Source organism: Anomaloglossus baeobatrachus, chromosome 4, assembly GCF_048569485.1.
Source record: "Anomaloglossus baeobatrachus isolate aAnoBae1 chromosome 4, aAnoBae1.hap1, whole genome shotgun sequence".
NCBI classification, from domain to species: Eukaryota; Metazoa; Chordata; class Amphibia; order Anura; family Aromobatidae; genus Anomaloglossus; species Anomaloglossus baeobatrachus.
Window position 1 is genome coordinate 414151854 of NC_134356.1, and position 24840 is coordinate 414176693.

Genomic DNA, 24840 nt, shown 5'->3' on the forward strand with positions numbered 1-24840 from the left:
TAGGTACACTGAGTGTTTGCTAGTATAATGGCTTAGTTATAATGAGTTGGAGTATGCAGAGGACACGAGGGTACAGTGCCAGGATTTTGGGGCTCTGGGTAGAGGAATGGAAGCCTGCCTTTCTATCCCTCCTAATAGGGAAATGCAGGGAGGAAATCCCTGACCTTGGCTACACAGACGCTGGCGCTGTTTTCAGGACCTGTCACCTTAACTCTGACCCTGCCGGTTTGAGCCCTTAAAAGGACTGCTATAAAGTGCTCTCCCTAAGCTGTCTAACGCTGTGTATGCAGCGCATACAGCTGTATCGGCGATAGGACTCAGGAGGACGGAGCTGCGACAGTGATGTCTGACACCAAAGACGCAGAAGGCAGATAATGGCGTCCTGGAAGAAAATGTCCGGTTTTATAATGCAGGGACATGTGACATGGACATCCTATCACACATGCCGTTGCTTCTCTGGCTCAAAGTCCACTTAGCTGTGTGTGTGTCTGGGATTGGCTGACATGCTGGCCCGCCCCACTACACGCGCGCGCTTAGGGAAGGAAGACAAGAAAAAAAAAAAAAAAAAATGGCGATCGCCATTATAGAAACAGCAGTGATCTGAAGGTGCTGTTCACGCACACTATACACTGAAATGTCATAATAGTGTGATTCACAGAGTGACTTACACTATTACAGCAGAAACCAAGCTAGGATTTAGCTGGTTTTTTGCTGCTAGAACCGTTCTCGAACGTTTCTAGAACTATCGAGCTTTTGCAAAAAGCTCGAGTTCTAGTTCGATCTAGAACATGCCCCAAAATCACTCGAGCCTAGAACTGGAGAACCACGAACCACGAACCGCTCTCAACTCTACTCTTATACTGTACATCAGATGTGTGACATTGCAGCTCAGTCACATCAAAAATAATATGCCTAAGATACAAATCCAGACAGACTACAGACATTGTTTTTGAAAGAATGTAGCTATATTTTCTAATTCCTTACAGCCCATGTAATACTATACTGATGACTGTTCTTTATCACTGTATGGAGCGGGCTCAGGAACTAGGCTTGCTCCATGAAGCATGGGTACCGGCTCTGTTACCTTGCTCTCATAACACAAGTTTGACTTGCAATATGCACTCAGAACCACAAGCAGTCCTGGGTGCATATTTCTAATCCCTGCCTAACTGTCCCTCTATACACTAGTATAGATATCAAGATGTTTGGAAAAAGTATTTCTAAAGATCTTTTATCTCATGCTAAAGAGAGCAGGGACTAGTCCCAAGGGCGTTATATCCCCCAACTAGTCCGCCCTCTTAGCATGGTAGTACGCCCACAGGGGCATACTAACATGCCATTCAATTCAGCATCACCAGCAGTGACGCACATACCTGTGTTCGCTGTGACCGTGCTTCTGAATGCCGGGCACTTCTGGTCATGCGCAGTATGAAGCCGGGTGTATGCGTCCCGGCTTCAGAGACTGGAAGTGCCGGACATTCAGAAGAGCGGTCACAAAGAACACAGTTACGTGCGTCACTGCTGAGATGCTGAATTGAATAGCATGTTAGTACATCCCTGTGGGTGTACTACCATGCTAAGAGGGCGTACTAGTCGAGGGATATAACGCCCTTGGGACGAGTCCCTGTGCTCATTAGCATAAGATAAAAGATCTTTAGATCAATAAAGATAAAAATAAAGATCCCTTTATCTATGCTAATGTATGCAGGGATGGTTAGGCAGGGAATAGCAATATACACCCAGAACTGCTCGTTGCTGGGCTTCAAAGGAAATCATCTATTTAATTGAAGTACTGTACTACATTACTTTAGGTGATCAAGAAGTGCCCAGGTTCAAATCCTCTAAGGGGACTAATTAAAATGCAAAATGAAGATAAAAAAATGTAAAATTTTAAATTACTGACATTTTCCCAAAAAGTGAACAGCAAATAATAGCAAAAATGAAAAAAAAAACCACCCAACATATTTTGCATTTCTGCGTGTCCAATTATTTAAACTAATAAAGTCTAAACATATTTATTCCATATGCTGTTTGCAGAAATGGGGGAAAAAAAGTCAATACTCCAGAACTGGTGTTTTTCAGTTGCTGCTATTCCCATCAAAAATGCAATAAAAAATGATTATAACATAACTTGTACCCCAAAACGATATAAATAAATGTGACACAAAAAAACCCAAATCATCATACAAGTCAAACAACCTCAAGTCCGCATAAAAATGAATAAGGTACATGTCTCAGAAAATGACGCCGCAAACCAATTGGTTTCAAATTTCAAGGGGTGGGGGCTGTTGCCACTTGTGGCCCACACAGTAAAACTGAATCTGTTGGTTAACTTCTAGGTGAAATGTTATAAATTAGAAACATTGTGTAATTAATATTATTTTTTCTATAGGGAACCCAAGGTTTTCCAGGCGCTCCGGCAATGGGGGTAACCAATAATACTGTTTAATATATATTGTTTATCAGTTCCCAGCTCTTAATTCATATACACACACACACACACACACACACACATACACACACACACGCATACACACACCTTTGCACATGTATTTTTGTTTAGTTGCTTCCTATGTGCAAACTTAAGTAAGTATCAATATAGTCATCAGTGAATGTTTTCTATAGCATTGCTACTACACAGTGTCTGTAAGTCCTGTATCTAACTTTTGGCTTTTTACAAAACTGTTATAAATCCGTAATGCTGCTAGTTACGGAAGCTCTCTCTCCTATCCTCTCTATTTTTTTCAGTGCTAGAGACAGCAAAGTGGATTGGGTTGTATACAGATCCATACAGCCTGGAGTGGGCAGAAAGTATCTCAGATTTCGAAGAGAAAAAACACTTTAGAAAAGGAGAAAAACACATGAGGAGGAAATAAATGTAGGAGGAAATAAATGTAGGAAGCTGTGCATACATATTAGCTACTTAAAACATAAGCAGACAGGGCATGCACATACTTCATATCCAACCTATATTATTGCGAGAGACACTCCTGCAAGAGAAAGGGAACCTGGCACATGAAAAAATGCTATTAACAGCTGCTCTGCATTGGAACATGCTGTCAATCAGTGCAGGGGGTGTGGTTACAGCCGCTGCTCTCAATACACTGGACGGTGACTGAATTCGCACTGGTGTCACACCAGTGACAGAAACTCGAATGCTGCTGGGAGGAAGAAAGTCCATTTCCTCACAATGTGTAGGCGCCAAGCAGGTTCCAATTGCTATTCACCTGCAGATTAACTCCAATTGCTATTCACTTGCATATTAACCTCATATCTGCAGATTAATAGTATTTTTTCACTTGACAGGTTCCCTTTAAGCAATTGTATTACCTAAAGGTAACCACTAACTTATGCAAAAATTATTTTCATTATATGAAAGGTGTCCATAGCTTTAAAGGCAAGTTTGAATTAACACTAAGACGTTTTCCTAAAATTAAGAGCTGATAAACATTTAATAATAATTGAACTACTGTTCATTTACAACATACAGAGAGTTTACCAATTAATACTTGCCTATTTCTACACCATACAAAGATTAAACTGGGACTGGAACTTGAGATATAATAATAATATTTCCCACTAATCAGCCATTTTTTTTTTCTCAATGCTGCATTGTGAACTCACCATCTACTATGAAAACACATCTCAAGTCCAGCACACAAGATGGATTGCTAGTAGAGTTGAGCGGACTTTTAATAATCCGGGTCCGGCAGATCCGTCGTGGGTTGTAAAAGAAGTCCGGATCCGATCCGGAGTCCGAACCCATGTATGTGAATGGGGAGCAGATGCGGGGACGAGAGAGAGAGAGAGAAGAGAGAAAGAAGAGAGAGAGAAGAGAGAGAAGAGAGAGAGAAGAGAGATGAGAGAGAGGAGAGAGATAAGAGAGAGAAGAGAGAGAGAAGAGATAAGAGAGAGAGAGAGGAAAAAAAAAATAAAAAAATCCCGTATTCCCGCGGCCGGGTCGGATCAGGATCGGACGCTGAAACCACACGGATCAGGATTTTTACAGTTCGGATCCGCTCAACACTAATTGCTAGTGGTGTCGTGTGTCACAGCCCATTATACTGGGAGATGGGGGGAGTGGAGTAGAGTGAGAAAAAAAGCAGACACGGAAAGATCATGCTAAGCTTTCTAACAAGTCTTTTACATCATTTTAGTCATCAATTCCTAATGCTGTGTAATTTCCTCCATGCTTCTTGTTTCTTCTTCATCTCTGTGTTCTGGGTAAGGTATAAATCACGGTAGCTAGTCTTTTCCCACCAGCTCAGAGTGGATTGCAAATTAAAAGAGAGAGACTGCAGATGGAATGACTAGTGAAAATGCAGTATATAATTCATATAATGGGCAGTAATAGTGTTATACCCTATTTACTGACACAGGACAGTCTATTCTGAAAAGTTACTTGAAAGTACTGTCGCCCTTTAATTTAATGCTTGACTAAAGGTTCAATTCTTGAATGAATAAATGAAAATTCTGTTTAAATGTAGCTATTATTTCAGCAGCGTGTCTGTATGTACATCTTTCCTTCTCCTTCCCCCTTCTTTTTTCATAACTTTTATGAGCAGCAACTCTCATTTCATTCCTATATGAGCCGAAAACCAATTTTTTTTACTGCCTCATTAAACACAGATTTTACTAGACTGGTTTAAGAGGTGAAAGAGTTATTTTTGTGATAAGATATATTACACAGTTGTATTTAAATTTTACTCTTACTATAATTTTATGGAAAAAATGGTAATTTCTTAAGTAATAACAGCTTTTTCCGTACATCGTAGATCTGTAAAATGCAGCTATTGATAACCTATGGAATACTTAAAATAGTTGGGTGTGTGACCTTAAAATTGAGGTTTTCTGACACATATACAAAAATAAGATACACCCAACAATTTTGATTTTTTTTTCCTTTTAATATGTTGATGTTGTATTCTGCAGGTAGTTGGACCAACTGGTAAAAAAGGTAACAGGGTATGTATAAACAAATTAATAGATAACATGCTGTACAACAATTCATTTTTATAGGTTAAGTTAACGATAAAGGTTCAAAAAACACATGGGTATTTGATTTGGCAGCAAGTGTCTCGCAGTGGGTTCTAAAGTTGAGTTTACTGGCCACAAATATCATCACCAATATTTAATACATAATTGGAAATGTTTTCCCTGGGCCAAGTATATGAAGTTATCTATGGTAAATTTAATTTGTCTATCTCATTTGGATGTGGAAGCCCAAACCCCTGGCGTCCCCAGACCCTCTGTAATAAAAAGGCTAACAACTATCTAATACTTTTGTGGTACAGAATTAAGAGCTTGTTTCATTGTGGGTTTATAAGTTTTATTAATAATAGATCTTACTTTATTTATTAGGGTGATATTGGACCCATTGGTGCGGTAGGTCCTAAAGGAATCAAAGGAGATCAAGGAGACAAAGGAGTTAAGGTACAAACCTCATTTACTCTAGAACAATCATTATCTAATCTAGAAAGAGTCTAGGAAGAATAATAATTTCATAAATCAGATTGTATCATTCAGTTGCTTCGCGAAGGTACTCTATGATTCAAGTGCAGAAAAAACTAACATAAAAGGCCATGTATATATAATGAAATGTGTTTTGGTCACTACATAAACATCTCCTAGCATTTTGATTTTCTAAATCAATGCTGTTTTTAATGGTAATTACAACACAAGGCTATTTAAATGCATTTCAGACAACATTGGGTCAGGAGTTTGGCGTTTACGCATTCTATGCATTAATGGCGCAACAGCTAAATATCAATAAATGCCTAAATTGTAACCATTGGTGCATTTGTACTGTATTTTGGGAATAAAGCAGTGTTTGCAATTTCCACACATCAATGCCTTCATAGTAGTAATTTCATGCTTAACTATGATCAATTAGTGAACACTATACACATGAAAAGTAAAAAGAAATGTCTTTATTTTAGGGGGAACCTGGGTATGGAATTCCTGGTCAGCCCGGATTAAAGGGAGACAATGGGGAGAGAGTGAGTAAATTTAGCATTCTGTTTAGGTGTACTGTATGTTTTGAACAAGTAATCTTGCACGTGAGTCTACTGGTTATGGTAATATATCTTGTGGTTCATGCTAGTGTTATGGAAATGTTATCATTCTGTAGATTTCCATCCTGACTTCTTTTTTGTTTGGATATATATCTAATGACATTTTTAATTCCTTAAAAAGTACCTTTCACAAAAAAAATACACCACCTTTTTAATACTATGTTATATTCTGCATAAAATAATGAAAAGATTTTCGAAATATGATTAATTAACCATTCACCCTCCTGCGATTTTCCTTTTTACGTTTTCGTTTTTTATTGTTCTGTTAATATAGCCATATAAGGGCTTGTTTTTTTGGGACGAGTTGTACATTTGATTAACACAATTCGTTTTGTCTCATATTGTATTGAAAAACAGGAAAATATTCCAAGTGCAGGGAAATTGCAAAAAAAAAGTGCTATTGCATGATTGTTTTTTTTTTATTTACCATGTTTACTATATGGTAAAACTGACCTGACAATAGGATTTTCCAGGTCAGTACGAGTTTGTAGATACCAAACATGTATAGTTTTACTTTTATCAAAGTATGAAAAAAATTCTTAAGTTTGTAAAAAAAAAAAAAAAAGAATTGCGCTTTTGGCGCCATTTTCCTAGACCGTAGCATTCCTCATTTTTCTGGATCTGGTGCTCAGTGACAGCTTATTTTTTGTGTCTTTAGCTGGCATTTTTAATTATTCAATTTTTGTGTTGATGCGATGCTTTGATCACCTGCGGCGACCATAAAAAACGTAATTTTGGTGTTAGGATTTTTTTTCTCAGTACTCTGTGTCCTGATCGGCTTAAATGCTTTTATATTTTGATTGGGCATTTGTGAACTCGGCAATACCAAATTTGTGTATTTTTTATTTTATTCTTTTATTCTCAATGGGGCAAAAGGGGGTGATTTGAACTTTTCGGGGTTTTTTTTATTTTCTTTAAAACTCGTTTTTTACATTTTTTTATTTATTTTACTAGTCTCTCTACAGGACTTTATACCTGCACACTCCGATCGCTTGTGCTGAGCAGAGTGAACAGTTTGCACAGGCAGGGAAAACGTCTAAAGCACTCCTGGTAATCCTTCTGCTGAAGCAATATCCCCAGTAGAGGCATGTATGTAGAAAGGTAGCATGGGACTGAAGTCACGGGTGAGGCATTCCCTCTGATAGACAGTCTCTGGTTGACAATTATACACAAGGTGTAGTGGATACACTTCTTATCGGACATTTCAGTTACACAAAACATCGACAGACACACTTCCTTCAAGTTCACCTCAGCTTTTATTATTGTACATGTTTCCAGTCCTCCTGTCACCACCCAGCTTAGCATAACAGAACAGCACGAGAAAGTCATTCTTGTCCACCAGCGGTTCCTGCATTCTCCCAGCAACAGGGAGTAACAATGCTCTAGGATCTGTCACCAAGAACTGCTTACTCATTTTGCGTCCAACACTGTTCCGTGCCGTTACCTTTCAACTGCAAGCTACTCGGGGCCTGCTACTAAGCGTTTGATCTAGACCCTACCCTCAAAGGTCGTGTTTATCTACTTTATCAGTCTCAGGTTTAGGCCTCAGTTCTACTAGCATATCGCATCTGATCCTAATGACCCTTGGCTCAGGCTCTTCTACGAGTGTGAGCCAAGTGTCATGCGTCCATGATCCGATCTTCCTGTTGGATTACAGGAGCGGAGAAGAGGGACAGAGTAAAATAAATAAATAAATAAATCTTTATATAGCGCTAACATATTCCGCAGCGCTTCACATACATCAGGAACGCTGTCCCCATTGGGGCTCACAATCTAAAGTCCCAATCTGTATGTCTTTGGAGTGTGGGAGGAAACCGCAGTACACAGAGGAAACCCACGCAAACACGGGGAGAACATACAAACTCCTTGCAGATGTTGTCCATGGTGGGATTCGAACCCAGGACCCCAGCGCTGCAAGGCTGTAGTGCTAACCACTGAGCCACCGTGTCACCCGCTTTCCCTCTCTTTTCCACTGCCTATCTGTGCGTAAATATGATGAGTAAGGAATTGGCTAAAAGATAGGAGTCAAAAAGTAGTCATAAATGGTACATTATCTAAATGGGCCATAGTCAGCTGTTGGGTATTGCAGGGATCTATGTTAGAACCGATTCTTTTTATTCTCTTTATTAATGACCTTGTGGATGGGATTGAGAGTAAAGCGTCAGTCTTTGCTGATGACACCAAACTATGGAGGATATTAAAAACTGACCTTGATAGTACAATATTACAAAATGATCTGGAGAATATGTCAAAATGGACAGACACTTGGCAAAGGAGATTTAATGTTGATAAATGTAGAGTAATGCACCTTTAACAGAGTAATCCTATAAATGCGTATACATTAAATGGAAGTAAACTCGGGACTACAGAACAGGAGAAAGACTTGGGTATTCTGGTTACAAATAAGCTGAGCAGCAGCACTCAATGTCAAGCAGCAGCTGCAAAACCATTTTAAAATTTTAGAGTGTATAAAAACAGAAATTAGATCCCGTGATCCCAATGTATCACTACACCTCTATAAATCACTTGTAAGGCCACATCTAGAATATGAGATCCAGTTTTGGGCTCCACATTTTAAACAGGATATTCAATAGTTAAATTTAGTTGAAAGGTGGGCAACTAGATCATTGCAAGGAATGAAAAGCCTCCCATATGATGTGAGGTTGGATTTGTTTAGCTTAGAAAAAAAAACGTCTCAGAGGAGATCTCATTTATATGTATAAATACATGTGTGGTCAATATAAAGGCCTGGCACATGACTGATTCCTTCCAAAGACAATACTAAGGAACAGGGGGCAGTCACAGTGGGTGGAAGAAAGGCGATTCTGGCAGCTAAATAGGAAAGGGTTCTTTACAGATAGAGCAGTAAGATTGTGGAATATACTACCACAAGAAGGTAGTAATGGCAGACACGAACAGCTTTTAAAAAAGGGCTGGATGGATTTCCTCAGTACACACAACCTTGTCAGTTATAAATGATTTAGTGACGAAATGTGTATTTGTTGGAGAAAAGTTGAACTAGATGAACCTAGGTATTTTTTCAACATATGTAACCATGTAATATTGCACAGCACATTGATGATATCTGAGTGCAGTGCGATGTTTCATACGCACCCATAGACTTGTATGTGTGTGTGTGATATATGACTCACTGCCAAATACAGCATATTGCCATTCTTTTCTAATGCCGATCTGGCATAAGAAAAAAATAGCAGATGGACACTGCCCCATTGTTTACCACTGGTTCAAATGCATTCCAACATTTTATCAGATTGCACTTGTCTATGTTAATGGCAAGTGGAACTGAGGCCTTAGTTGTTGATCTCCATTCTAGGTTACAACCATATTCCGTATGGCCGTTTGTTCTCTCATGTTACTCTTGTTTGGTCTCAACTTTGCAGCTTCCACAAGTCACCCAGAGAATGAGATCAAAACGCAACTTGACAGACTGCACATCTTTCCTATTCATTTGCCAGCCTTTTTCTGAATTCTAAGATGGAGTATGTCCTTTCCGTAGAAACTGCCTCTTCCCACTGTGCATTGGTTCCTCTCTTGTGGGCCAGTCACACAGCTTAACTGTTTCTTGCCGTGCAGTCAGTTACCAGGCAACCTATCTTACCAAAACATCCTACATAACCTTTTACCTACAGTATATACTTATAATATAATGACACTAGATGGTGACGTTTACTTGCGGACACTATACATCATTATACTACATTGCTTAACCTTCACTACTACATCTTTTCATTAATACATCTTATGCATTTCTATACTTAGTATTACTTTCCTACATTACTTTATATCTTATCACATATACCTGTATATATTTAAGAATACTTTGGTGTCTACCGTAGTAGGAACTCGACAAGCATCTTGCATGTACAATATTAGTTCCTCTGTGGCCTCTCTGCATTAAAGCAGTGAGTTCCTGCAAATTAGTGTCCTGGGAGGAACATCACATCAGGAGAAGGATCACCAGAAGTGCTTTATCAGTTTTCCATATCTTTGCACACTGCTTCAGCATCCATGACGGATATACTGCCCTCTGCTGTGATCAGTGTCTGAGGACATGGCCTGGTAAAGCACTAGAATTGGTGCATCTAATGGATGGGCTGCTATTTTTAGGCTGGGAGGGGCCAAATAACCATGAGTCTTCCCACCCTGATAATACAAGCCCCCAGTTGCTTGTTTTACTTAGGTTGGTTATCAAAAATAGCATGGAGCCCACAACATTTTTTTAATTATTTATTTAAATAAATAAATAAAAAAGGCTTGGGACGCCCTCTATTTTTGATAACCAGCCAGGGAAAAGCAGAGAGCTAAGGGTTTCAGTCCATAGTTGTCTGTTTTACCTGTGCTGGTAATCAAAAATAGGTGGGAGCCCAAGTCTTTTTTTTTATTTACTTCATATCCACATGTTTGCAGCACAATTGCCCCCATTTGCTTCATTCTCAAGACTCCTAGCCCTTCAACCATTTTACAGCCATTTTACAGCACAGAAGTTGCGGTCTCCATTGACTTATATGGAGGTCTGCGTCTAAGGGCAAGTGTGGGTGAAGTCTGGGTCCCCAACCAAACTTTTAACTAAAGTCTGGTCGAACTCAAATTTCCACAGGTCCATTCATCATTAATATAAAGTTAACATTGTAGTCAAACTCTAAGGTCTAAGGGTTAAAATGCTGGAAAAAATGGTTTACATAACATTGGTTATTAATCTAAGTTCAAATTGATTATTTGTTTTTTGTGGTGTAAAATCCTCTGTATTAGGGCTCGCTCCCACAGGTGTAAATTCTCTCATTTGAGAGAGTCGGCATGTTTATGGTAATGACACTTGCATCAAATTTTGATCAGAGTATACTGTGATCCAGTTCTCTCACATGCAAGAATTGGAGCACAGCTGAGAACTTAATTTCTCCATTTTCTGTGTCGGCGTATATTGGACTGCACTAGGATGTCATCTTATATTATTCCAGTCCAATGATTTTCACGCACACATAGACTTGAATGGGTGCTTGTCATTCAATTATCGGATGCACTCGCAGCATGCTGAGATTTGTTTCTCATGCTGAATCAGTATGAGTTAAAAAGTGCTAGTCAGCACAGCAACATAGTATACCATTGGGCTGTGTGCTATCCAACAAAACATTAGATACCACTCGGCTTGTGTTAGAGAGCCCTTAGGAAACATTTCTATGTTGTTTTCAGTAGGACATCAAGGCAACTTACATTGTTATTACAATGACTTGCAAAATGGTAACAATGTTTTAAACTTTTGACTTTCAGGCTCCATATTTCATCATCCACTACAGCTTTGAGCATGAGACTATAGGGGGCTTTACACGCTACAATATCGTTAATGATTTATCGTCGGGATCACGTCGTTAGTGACGCACATCCAGCGTCATTAATGATATCACAGCGTGTGACACTTTTGTGCGACCTAAAATGATCGCAAAAGTGGACAAAATCGTTTGCCGCGGAGAGGTCGTCCTAAAACAAAAAATTGTTCTCTTCTAATTAACGATGTTGTTCCTCGTTCCTGCGGCAGCACACATCGCTATGTGTGACACCGCAGGAGCGAGGAACATCTCCTTACCTGCCTCCATCGGCAATGCGGAAGGAGGAGGTGGGCGGGATGTTTACGTCCCGCTCATCTCCGCCCCTCCGCTTCTATTGGTCGCTGTGACGCCGCGCGACCAGCCCCCTTAGAAAGGAGGCGGATCGCCGGCCAGAGCGACGTCGCAGGACAGACAAGTCCGTGTGACGGGGGTGCGCGATTTTGTGCGCGATGGGGGCGGGTATGTGAAGTGACCTCGGGTAAGGCCGCGGCTGAGTTCCCATAATCTGCGCCAACAAAATCCTCACACTCGGATTTTATGTAAGGGTGCATCAATCTTTACTGGTAAACATCTCAATGACACACGCCGCTGGCTTAGCAGCACACATAACCAGGGTTTGCTATCCGGGTCTTTAACTTCAGACGCGCGGTGCAGAACACAAAAAAAACAGCAATGATAAACAAGAATTCTGTCCCTGACTTGCCCTATAGGTTTTTTATTACCAGTCCAAAACACAAGGAGGGAGGGCTCCCACATAGCAGGCCTGGACTCCGGGTAAACGGCGGCAACTCCAAGGGAGAGAAGTGGGAAGATCCTCAGCCCTCTCAACAGAGGACTAGCTTACAGTCTCTTGGTATGGAGGAAGGAGACGGTCCGGAAGTTCCTTGAGTCCAGTATCCCATCTGCAGCAGTTCTGGCAATCCCTCACACTTCAGCGATGAGGGCAGTCCAAGGCAGGTCTGCTCAGGTCCAGCTCCAGTAGCTCAGTGTCCTTTTCCCGTCCTTTTACTTCCTGTACAACAAGTGCCTGAGGGAGGGGATCAGATTTTACAGCGTACACCTCTTGAGCAGTTTCAGCACTTGTCCACAAGGTGGCAGCACCATCCTGTGTAATGTCAGTCTCCATGTCCATTTTAATCACAAAACAGTCAGAGCTGCTCGCCTCGTTACATATCCCCCCACTGAAAGGTTGGCAGTCCCTGTCAACATTCACAGGTTCCAAGGCAGCGAGGACTTAGGCTGTGGCAGGGGGAGGCTGAGAAGCGGATCATACATACTGGTCCCTATAAGACTGTCCAGGAGGAACCCCGGCAGTGGTGCGGGTAGTACACCGCAGAGGTTGGTTTCCCTCCACTCTATTACTGGTTACACTCTCTACCTCCGTCAGTTCCCTAGAGGGAGAGCCAGTCTGAGCAGGCGGGTAATCAGTCTCGGAGTCAACAAGGTCACTATGCTGAGTAATATCAATGGTGTCAGTCATGTCAGCAGTGTCATCCTCACCGGGTACTGTGGTCAGGGGGTCAGGCTGGGATCGGCAGGGGCGCAACATATTCCGATGCAAGGTGCAAGAGTTGCCGCTATCTTCGCCCCAGACTCTGTACACATGACCATCAAGGTAGGGGCGCTCAACTACCCGATAGACTTCAGCTTCCCACTTAGCTTGGAGTTTTCCTTGAAGCTTCATAATACGAACCAGGACTAGCTGTCCTACTTCTAAGGGTTCTTCCTGTACGGGGAGCGGGTCAGCATGTCTCTGGCCCCGGATTTGTTGGCCTAACAGTCGGTATACAGTTTCCATCTTCTGACGGTGAGTGTATAGCCAGGATGGATAGGTACCGCTGGTATCTTTTTCAGGACTGGTCAGGTTTAGGTCATGGACCCCTTTTCCTGGGCGGCCAAAGAGAAGGGTGTGTGGGGTAAAGCCCGTCATGGAGTGGACTTGATTGTTGTAGACCCACACTAAATCTGGGAGGAATTGGGGCCATTGGTCTTTCTTGTCATCGGCTAAGGTGTGGATCAACTGGAGTAGAGTTTGGTTAAAGCGCTCACACGCACCTCTCCCCTGTGGGTGGTAAGGGGTGGTTCTGGACTTCTGGATCCCATACATCCGATGCAGCTCCTCGATAATTTGACCTTCAAAACAAGCCCCCTGATCAGAGTGCAACCTCTCCGGACACCCATAGACCTGGATGAACTGTCGACAGATGGCCCGCGCAGCTGACTCGGCACTCTGATCTTTGGTAGCAACAGCAACTGCGAATTTTGTGAAATGGTCTACCATAACCAGACAGTATTGGTAGCCACCACTCGCCGTCCCAATGGACAGGTAGTCCACCATCAACAGCTCAAGGGGCCGGGATGTCTCAACTGTTTGGACAGGTGCACACTGCTCTGCGGACTTGTAAAGCTCACAGGTGCGAAAGGCTTGGCAGACATCTTCAAACAGCTTGCGGAGTCCCGGACAGTAGATGGACTGTTGGATCCACCGGAAGGTCTTGTCTATCCCAAAGTTTCCGTTCCTCCTGTGTGCTTCTCCCACCATCTCTAGGGCCATTTGGGCCGGCACTACAACCTGTAGACACTCCTCCAGCATATGGGATAGGAAGATCCTCTGGTATAGCACTCCTTCTCTCAGAATCAGATGATCCCATTGGCTGAGCAGGGTCAGGGTACTGGTGGACAGTCGTAACCGCATGTCAGAGGACGGCTTCTGCTGCTGCCTCACCCATTGTTTGAGTAGGGCACATTCAGCATTCCGGTCCTGGATTCTGCACAATTCCTGTGGGGACGATGGGGACCCTACTGGAGTGCCAGCCTCATCCACAGCATACTGGCGACAATCCATCATCTGCCGGGCTAGTCTTGCAAAGTCAGGCATCTCGTCTCCTTCCAGCTCCTCGTCCCGGTCCTTAGTGGGCGAGGGGGATGTTCTTCTGGACAGGCTGTCCGCATTCTGATTTTCAGCCCCAGCTCTATATTTAATCTTGTAGTTAAACTTGGAGAGCTGAGCCATCCATCGCTGCTCCATAGCCCCAAGTTTCGCATTTTCTAAGCCAAAAGGTTGTTATTCGTCAGGACTAGTACTTCTGTCCCCGTCAGATATCCGGAAAATTTCTCAGTCATTGCCCACATCAAGGCCAACAGCTCCAGCCGGAATGAACTGTAGTTGGTGGGATACTTTTCACCTTCATGTAGGGACTTACTGGCATAGGCTACAACACGTTCCTTGCCTTCTTGTTTAACCTCAGGAAATGTAAGGGCTGGATTTATCCGGAGTAAGTCCTGCAATGAGCGGTTGAGATACGGATCTCTCAGTCCTATTACGAATTGGTCCCCCAGCACCAGGTCGCGGGAGGATGTACCAGCTAGATTTTCTCCATTTTTGCAGGCTTGTTCCAGCAGTACTTGGAGGGCGTTCACATATAGGGGAATGTCCTCCCACTTGAGCTGTGTACGCTAGAAGAACATGTAGCGCAGTGTTCCCAGGTATCTGGTCGGCCCATAGGTGTTCTCTAGCACCCGCACCAAGTCATCTAATGTACGCTGGCCCCTAACCGTCTCCAGTCTGACCGTCGTCCATGCCTCCCCCTCTAATGTCAGCATAGACATTTCCGCTAAGGTCTTAGGATCAACATTATACATTTCCCCCACTATCCTAAGTTGTTCCGCCCATTCAGGTACAGGGTAATTCCGTCTGTTAAACTTTCTCACTTGATTTACAATAGACGCCGGAGGAGCTGTCTGACTATAAGCTACCACCGGGAGGGGATTTTGCTGGTCACAGATCCTGCCGACTACGCCAGATGAAGTGACCTCTGGTAAGGCCGCGGCTGGGTTCCCATAATCTGCACCAACAAAATCCCCAAGCTCGGATTTTATGTAAGGGTACATTTCTTTACTGGTAAACATCTCAATGACACACGCCGCTGGCTTAGCAGCACACATAACCAGGGTTTGCTATCGGGTCTTTAACTTCATACGCGCGGTGCAGAACACAAAAAAAACAGCAATGATAAACAAGAATTCTGTCCCTGACTTGCCCTATAGGTTATATTACCAGTCCAAAACACAAGGAGGAAGGGCTCCCACATAGCAGGCCTGGACGCCGGGTAAATGGCGGCGACTCCAAGGGAGAGAAGTGGGAAGATCTTCAGCCCTCTCAACAGAGGACTAGCTTACAGTCTTTTGGTACGGAGGAAGGAGACAGTCCGGAGGTCCCTTGAGTCTAGTATCCCATCTGCAGCAGTTCTGGAAATCCCTCACACTTCAGCGATGAGGGCAGTCCGAGGCAGGTCTGCTCAGGTCCAGCTCCAGTAGCTCAGTGTCCTTTTCCCGCACTTTTACTTCCTGTACAACAAGTGCCTGAGGGAGGGGATCAGATTTTACAGCGTCCACCTCTTGAGCAGTTTCAGCACTTGTCCACAAGGTGGCAGCACCATCCTGTGTAATGTCAGTCTCCATGTCCATTTTAATCACAAAACAGTCAGAGCTGCTCGCCTTGTTACATATGCACGCTAGTGATATCGGTACCGATATCGCAGCGGGTAAAGCTCGCTTATGTTCATTTTATAGACAATCATATTGGCTATCTCATCCATAAACATTATTTATAACTATTTAGCATATTATTAGTTATGCAGATTCTTGTCATGTTACTTCATTGTTGCTGTTTTTCTCCTAGTGTTTGAATTTTTTTTTTTCTGTATACTATGTACAAATTACAACCTACTCTGACATTCCCTAATAGCTCAGTGTTTTATTAGGTTGATTACCAAGTGAAAGGTCACTGGTTTGAATTGAAGAGCAGCCATTAAGATTTCTCAAGAAAAGAGAAACCGCATCATCCAGCTCATCGATAGTGGTCTCTTGACCAAGAGAATTGTCAAACTGCATCATGTGAGTGCCATGACAATTTGAAAAATGCAAAATGAAGTTTGTTCATCCATTCAAAAGCTAAGAGGTGGACATCCAGGCACGTTGGCTCATCACATGGTCTATCAGGTCTGTCATAACAAGCACAGCAGTGGAGGTGGCTCCTATGCATCGTAATAGTGAAATCACAGACGTCCATGCAAGCACTGTATTATGCACATACCACAAGTCTGGAATTGTATCCTGAAAGAAGGTGAAGCCTCAACATCATTATCATCATAAAAAGCGTTGGCTCGAGTTTTCAAAGAGGTACAAAAAGTGGACAGTAGAAGAGTGGAAACAGGTGATTTGGAGCTATGAAATTAAAGTCAATAGACTAGGCTCTGATGAGTGTAAATGGGTCTGGAAGAAATAAGGGAAGAGAGGGCTACAATAGAGAAATTGAATGAACTGACAAGTTTGGTGAAGGAAACCTAATGATATTGGGTTGTTTCACAGCCAAAGAAGTTGGATACTTGACCATGATCGATGATGGTTTCAATGCTGAGCTATAAGTGACTATCATACAAGACAAGTTACTTCGTACACTCAGGTACTATTGATATGAAAAGGACAACATAGTGTTCCAGTAGGACAATGACCCAAAGCATACATCAAACTTGGCGAAGAATTGGTTCAATGACAATGAAGTAGAGTTGCTGGATTATCCCCCACAGTCACCAGACTTAAACCCAATTGAATACTTGTGGGTAGAGCTGAAGAAAACACTCTATACATACCCAAGTGAGTTGTTCAGTATGCACCAACGCTATTACCTGTCGAAACATGCTTAAATTTGATCTAGAGCATGCCCAGAAAAATTCAGGCAGTTTTGAAAGCTTAAAAAAGTTGATTTTCAAAGTGGATTTACAAAATACTAACAAAACAATAAAAGATGAATGTCTATAAAATGAAGGTAGTCTCATGCTCAAAGCTGCAGTGGATTGTGAGATTTGGAGCCTGAAAGTCAAAAGTTCAAATCATTGTTACTTTTGCTTGTCTGTGTATTTAGCAAAACATGTTTATTTTGGTAAGCATTATTAAGGCCAATCTGTTGGTAAGAATAATTATTTGAAGCCACAATTGGTTTATGATTTTATTTTTATTTTAGGGAAATATTGGATTATCTGGCAAACCTGGTCCTAAAGTAAGTATATTAAAATAAAGGGGAGTGTTAAGGACTTGTAATTTATTTGATGATTGTTGTTAATTCAGGTATGTTTAAAGAGTCAAAATCAAAAGTGGGTTGGAGGCATGGAGTATTGGCTCTACTTGTTGTCTACCATTTAGTGAGACCTCTTTCAGAGGAGCTTCCAGAATTGCATTAGAAATGCACTACCAATGAGGTGGACTCTGAAAAAGATAATTGAAAAATAGTTTAAATGTTGACATTAACAGTTTCCCATAAAAATATACAAATTTTTATTAAAGATCATTAAAATATCACGAACATGCCTGACAATAAACAGACAAAAATGTACAAATATGTGACCATAGGTACAAAAAAATATACAGGGTCAATTATCAAAAAGGCTTATAGATGCCTAACAAAACCCAAAACAGGTACGACCCTGCATAACACCGGAGTATGCTCCAAAATTAGCGCCTCTGTATACCCAGTAATTATCCCTCCCTCACAATAAAACCCTGTTACCAGGCCTTCAGTAACAAAAAAATGAGGGTGAGACATCATAAAATTGTGTATACAACCGCAGGAGAACCCAGAGTCCAGAATGCAGCAGGATAATTCAAAGAGCTCCAGACCTTCACAAAGCTCCTTAGTATTGCACAGGTGATAATTTAATCACCTGTACAGGTGAGGATTCCATTATGTGCAATACAAAGTAAATGCTCAAAACGTGCACTGTCGCTGGCTTTTGAGGACTGGAGTTGGGGAACACTGCTGTAGAGTATGGTCTGTTAGCTCTGGAAGTTAGTAAGTCATTAGTAATCTTGGCTAGAGCAATTTCAGTGCAGTGATGGGGATTAAAACTGTACTGTAGGCTGTTGAAAAGAGTGTTGAATGGTGGGAGAAAAGTTTATTTCCAGTAGTTTGGATGTAATGGGTGTATTGATATGGGAAACAACTGGATGTAGAGATTGAGTCAAGTGATGGCTTCTCCAAGAGGCGAAGGCACCAAATGATAGATTGAAGTGTGCAATTTTAATTCCCAGGTGATTCACAGAATTGTATAACATTGGGCTGTGAAAATAAAAAATTACCATTTTTTTTTACACTAAAATATTGCTTTGACCCCAAAGTTTTAATTTTCAAAAAGGGTAATAGGAGAAAATGGACCAAACAATTTGTTATACAATTATTCCTGAGTTTATCAATCCTTCATATGTGGTCAACAACTACTTTTTAGGCCTCCTTCACACGTTTGTGTTTCCGGTACATGTGACGTCCATTTTCACATCTACTGGAGACACAAACACCTGTAGACCCATTAAAATCAATGGGTTTGCGTACATGTGCATGTTTTCTCACGGACAAGTGTCAGTTTGGAGCATTTGTGTGTTCGTGCGCTCCACACATAGACATGTCTGTTTTTCTCCAGTAGCATAGATGTCACACGGCCCGCACACTGATAGGATCCGAGTGACATGTACCAGAGAAAACACATCTATGAAATAAAATGCTTTTCTATACTCACCTGTCTCCACCACTGATATCTTCAGCACTGCTGTCACTTGCTTCCGACCCCCGCTCATTATGCTCATTGCATATTCACTGCACCTCAGACCAGAAGCAGCAGCAGCACCGGACACAGCAGCACCATGGACAGGTAAGTATAGATGTTTATGCTGTACGTATGCTATGCGGATGTAACACGATAGCACACTGACAGCACACGCTGAACACACACACGGACACACGCACACACATAAGCACCTACACCACGGACCATGCAAAACGTGTGTATTTTGCACAGATGTGTGAAAGAGGCCTTAAGCCCACTTTACACGTTGCAATTAGTTGTACAATCGCATTTGCGATGTGACACGCCCAGGTTGCATACGGGATCTATGAGATTTCACGTTGGTCGTTCATTTGCTGTCACACGAGCGTTAGTAGTCTATGTTAAATTGGTCAATTTTGTGTGCGATCCTTTAGATCATGTGTTCTGTGACGTATGCATTGAGCACCTTTTTTTTTTTTTTATTTATTGACTTGCCAAGCGTGTGTAATGTGGGATGCGTTTTTACTATGTCATCTGCCATTCAGCTCTGCTACATGGCCGCTAACAGCAGACACAGACAGCCATGTAGCAGAGCTGAATGGCAGATGACAGCAGACACAGACAGAGCCGCACTGTCAGAATGAACTCGGGTGAACTTCACCCGACTTCATGGTCATGCTGCGGCTCTGTCTGTGTCGCGTCCTGATTAGCGGTCACCAGTGAAGACTCACCGGTGACCGCTAATCTCCTGAGTAACTGAAGTTAGCAGCCCTCTCTCATATACTCACCAATCCCCGATCCCCGGCGCTGCACGGCATTCACACTGCTCCGGCGGCTTTTACTGTTTTGAAAAAGCCGGCCGCCCATTAAACAATTTCGTATTCCCTGCTTTCCCCGCCCACCAGCGCCTATGATTGGTTACAGTGAGACACGCCCCCACTCTGAGTGACAGGTGTCACACTGCACCCAATCACAGCAGCCGGTGGGCGTGTCTATACTGTGTAGTGAAATAAATAATTAAATAATTTAAAAAAACGGCGTGCGGTTCCCCCCATTTTTAAAACCAGCCAGATAAAGCCATACGGCTGAAGGCTGGTATTCTCAGGATGGGGAGCTCCACGTTATGGGGAGCCCCCCACCCTAACAATATCAGCCAACAGCCGCCCAGAATTGCCGCATACATTATATGCGACAGTTCTGGGACTGTACCCGGCTCTTCCCGATTTACCCTGGTGCGTTGGCAAATCGGGGTAATAAGGAGTTATTGGCAGCCCATAGCTGCCAATAAGTCCTAGATTAATCATGTCAGGCGTCTATGAGACACCCTCCATGATTAATCTGTAAGTTACAGTAAATAAACACACACACCAGAAAAAAATCCTTTATTAGAAATAAAAACACACACATATACCCTGGTTCACCACTTTAATCAGCCCCAAAAAGCCCTCCTTGTCCGGCGTAATCCAGGATGATCCAGCGTCGCATCCAGCGCTGCTGCATGGAGGTGACCGGAGCTGCAGCAGACACAGCCGCTCCGGTCACCTCCACACAGCAAATGAACACAGCCGCGCGATCAGCTGCTGTCACTGAGGTTACCCGCGGCCACCGCTGCATCCAGTGACAGCGGGTAACCTCAGTGACAGCAGCTGATCGCACGGCTGTCTTCATTTGCTGTGTGGAGGTGACCGGAGCGGCTGTGTCTGCTGCGGCTCCGGTCACCTCCATGCAGCTGCGGTGGAAGCGACGCTGGATCATCCTGGATTACGCCGGACAAGGAGGGCTTTTTGGGGCTGATTAAAGTGGTGAACCAGGGTATATGTGTGTGTTTTTATTTCTAATAAAGGATTTTTTTCTGGTGTGTGTGTTTATTTACTGTAACTTACAGATTAATCATGGAGGGTGTCTCATAGACGCCTGACATGATTAATCTAGGACTTATTGGCAGCTATGGGCTGCCAATAACTCCTTATTACCCCGATTTGCCAATGCACCAGGGTAAATCGGGAAGAGCCGGGTACAGTCCCAGAACTGTCGCATCTAATGTATGCGGCAATTCTGGGCGGCTGTTGGCTGATATTGTTAGGGTGGGGGGCTCCCCATAACGTGGAGCTCCCCATCCTGAGAATACCAGCCTTCAGCCGTATGGCTTTATCTGGCTGGTTTTAAAAATGGGGGGAACCGCACGCCGTTTTTTTAAATTATTTAATTATTTATTTCACTACACAGTATAGACACGCCCACTGGCTGCTGTGATTGGGTGCAGTGTGACACCTGTCACTCAGAGTGGGGGCGTGTCTCACTGTAACCAATCATAGGCGCTGGTGGGCGGGGAAAGCAGGGAATACGAAATTGTTTAATGGGCGGCCGGCTTTTTCAAAACAGTAAAAGCCGCCGGAGCAGTGTGAATGCCGTGCAGCGCCGGGGATCGGAGATCGGTGAGTATATGAGAGAGGGGGATAGACTGACATGGACAGAGAGCTAGGGACAGAGATAGTGACGGACTGACAGAGATTAGTGCATGACAGACATTGTGAGGCGCTTCAGAACGCAGCTTTTCAGCTGCGCTCTGAAGCGGACCTTTTTTAAGCTGCGGTGCAGAGCGCACACCTGCGCACATAGCATCAGACAACAAAATCGTATGAGGGATGTCACACGTTACAATTGACTAGGTTCGTGCAACAAAACGCTCAATTCTAGAGAATGATACGATGTGTTTGCGATCAACGGTTTTGCGTTCAATCCTGATCGCATGTAGCTGTCACACGCAGATACCTCACAAACGATGCCGGATGTGCGTCACTTACAACTTGACCCCAACGACGGATTGTGAGATATATTGAAGCGTGTGTAGCGGGCTTTAGACACACTGCAAAGCTCAGAATTGAAGGTGTGCCATATTGGGGTTTAGATTTAAGGTGGCTTTACACGCTACGAGATTGCTAAAGCGATCTCGTTGGGGTCACGGAAATGTGCCGCTTTAGCGATGTCGTTGTGTGTGACACCTATGAGCGATTTTGAATCATCGCAAAAACGTTCAAAATCGCTCATCGGTGACATGCCCCCCTCTTCCCAATTATCATTGCTGCTGCAGGTACGATGTTGTTTGTCGTTCCTGCGGCAGCATACATCGCTATGTGTGACGCCGCTGGAATGACAAACATCTCCTTACCTGCGTCCACCAGAAAAGGAGGAAGGAAGGAGGTGGGCGGCATGTTCCGGCTGCTCATCTCCGCCCCTCCTTTTCTATTGGGCGGCGGTTCAGTGACGCTGCTCTGACGTCGCTGTGACGCTAAACGAACCGCCCCCTTTGAAAGGAGGTGGTTCGCCGGTCACAGCGACGTCACTAAGCAGGTATGTGCGTGTGACGCTGCCGTAGCAATAATAATCGCTATGGCAGCGATCACCACATATCGTGCCACCGACGGGGCAGGTGCTATCGCACGCGACATCGTTAGCCGATGCTAGCAATGTTGCAGCGTGTAAAGCCCCCCTTAGTTGAAATGGTTTGGGAGTGCCATGTCACATTGGCAGAGCCCCTGACATGCCAGAAAAGCAAGCTTTTCATAATGACCCCATTTTATAATCTACACCCCTCAATTCAGCTAGGGGTGCAGTGAGCATATTGACACCATACTGTAGATGTCACAGAATTTTGTACCAGTGAAGAAAGAATATTTATATTTTTTTTTCACTAAAATGTTGTTTTCGCTCAAAGTTTTTAATTTTTATAAGGGCTAATAAGAAAATGTTTTGTTCCCGACTGCACCAATACCCTCCATGTAATTGGGAACTACTTTTGAGGTACAATGGAATGCTGAGAAGGGAAGGAGCACCATAATATACTTTAAAGTTTGCTGAATTGGTTTGCAGATGCCATGTCACATTAGCAAAGCCCCAGAGGTGCCAGAATAGCAGAAATCCCCCACAGAAGACCCCATTTTACAAACTGCACCCCTCAATGAATATATCTAGGGGTGAGATGGGCAAATTAACACTGCAGGTCTGTCATAAACGTTTATACGGTTGGGCTATGAAGAAAAAATAATTACATTTTTACCATTAAAATGTTGTTTTAGCTTCAGATTTCTAATTATCATAAGTGGAATAGATAAAACAGGCCACATAATGTGTTACAGAATTTCTCCTGAATGTAGCAATGATCCACATGTAACTGCACAGTATTGTTTTGTCACATGGGAGTGCTTAGGGTGGAAAGGCGCTCCTTATGACTTTTGGGGCACAGATTTTCCTAGATCAGTTTACAGAGTCCATTTGCTGAGCCCCTAAGTGTCCGTAAAGTATAAACCCCCCACATATTTCCACATTTTGGAAATTACATCCTAAGTGTCCGTAAAGTATAAACCCCCCACATATTTCCACATTTTGGAAATTACATCCCTCTGGGAATTCATCTAGGGGTGCAGTGACGATTTTGTCTGTGGAAAACACCCATGAAATCAAACGTAGTGAATATTGCAGAATTAAAAATTGCACATAAGTCCTTGTAATGTCCAGTACATTGTGCCCAGCTCGTGCCTCTGGAGACCTGTATCTCAAAAATTAAGCAGACTTTCCTCACTACAATAATGCCAAACACGTGGACATTAACTGAGGTTTAGGCAAACTGTGGAGTTCAAAAGGGAGGGGTGTATTTGGATTTGTGAGCGCAGATTTTGCTGGATTTCTTTTTTTTGGGGGGGGGGGGGGGCATTGCCCTTTTCCAGAGACTTTGTGCTACCAGTAACTTGTAAGCCCTCAATATTTCTGTTAACAGATGATGGACCTGAGTAGGGAGTGGACTTGTGTTTTTGTGGGTTGAGTTGAATACTATTTGGTGGCAATTAGTTCACATTTCTCCTTTGTTCTATGTTGACCATTTACAGCAGGATTTCCGTATAGATTTCTGAGATACGTGATTTAGGTTAAACCCCCGCTGGATGCATTCACTAAAGAGGCATCAGAGATACTCTGTACTCCATTTGGCCTCTGTTCAGCGGTGTCCTCCTATTCAAAGAGGCACATAACTGTTGATGACCACACTAAAAAGGTGTAAAAAGATGGGCAACCCCACTGGACCACAGGCCAGACGGGAGCTTACAGTGACTTCATCTGCCTTATTACAGTGAATTTTCAGTTAGGAATTTTGTTTGAATCACATTTTCCAGAGATTTACACGTAAACCCCGATGTAAGTGCTCATCGTAGAGCGTAAAATAAATGTGAGTTGATCCTTTCTTTGCTCTTTGGAAGGCAGAATGAAAAAATCCACAACAGTTGAAGTATTGGCATTATTTTTTTCTTTTTTAATGACGTTCACCTTGCAGTGTAAGTGATAAGGTGGCCTTATTCCAGAGGTCAGTATGGTCAGCCATACCAGATATATCTTTTTTTAAGTTTGGCTATTATCAGACTAAATACTATAAAATAAAGGGTTTTTGCATCACCGAATTTTGAAGGCTAAAGTTTTTGTTACTTCCTCCCGCCAGCGTGGTTCAATGTGCAGGCGATGGAAGGTTTCAAATTCTATTAACCTGCAGATTAACCCCATATCTGCAGTTCTTTTAGTATAAGAAGCCTGGAAGGGTTTTCACAAATTGCTCTACCACCTGTCACAGTCATAATTTAGGTTTCTCTTTTAGGATTCCCTTATAAAGCATCATTTTCATTGTTTCCATTAGCAAAGCCTCAAATCTGTGAAATGAGATTAACTGTACTGATTCAATTGTTCTTAAAAGGGAGAAGATGGTGGCAAAGGTCAAAAGGGTGAACCTGGAACTTCTTGGACTATGCCTGGAATAAGAGGTAAAGATGTAAGTAGAAATGGTAGAGA

The 24840-nt window shown here is 42.8% G+C and overlaps 1 protein-coding gene across 1 annotated transcript in view; it reads left to right on the forward strand.

Annotated features, from left to right (window-relative positions):
* LOC142302455 (uncharacterized) overlaps window positions 1-24840 on the forward strand; it is a 593189-nt gene that overhangs the window by 211626 nt on the left and 356723 nt on the right. The window contains exons 42-47 of the mRNA XM_075343517.1: window positions 2393-2428; window positions 4933-4965; window positions 5362-5433; window positions 5940-5999; window positions 17439-17474; window positions 24746-24820. Coding sequence (XP_075199632.1) covers window positions 2393-2428; window positions 4933-4965; window positions 5362-5433; window positions 5940-5999; window positions 17439-17474; window positions 24746-24820 — 312 coding nt within the window. The remainder of the gene's footprint in view (window positions 1-2392; window positions 2429-4932; window positions 4966-5361; window positions 5434-5939; window positions 6000-17438; window positions 17475-24745; window positions 24821-24840) is intronic.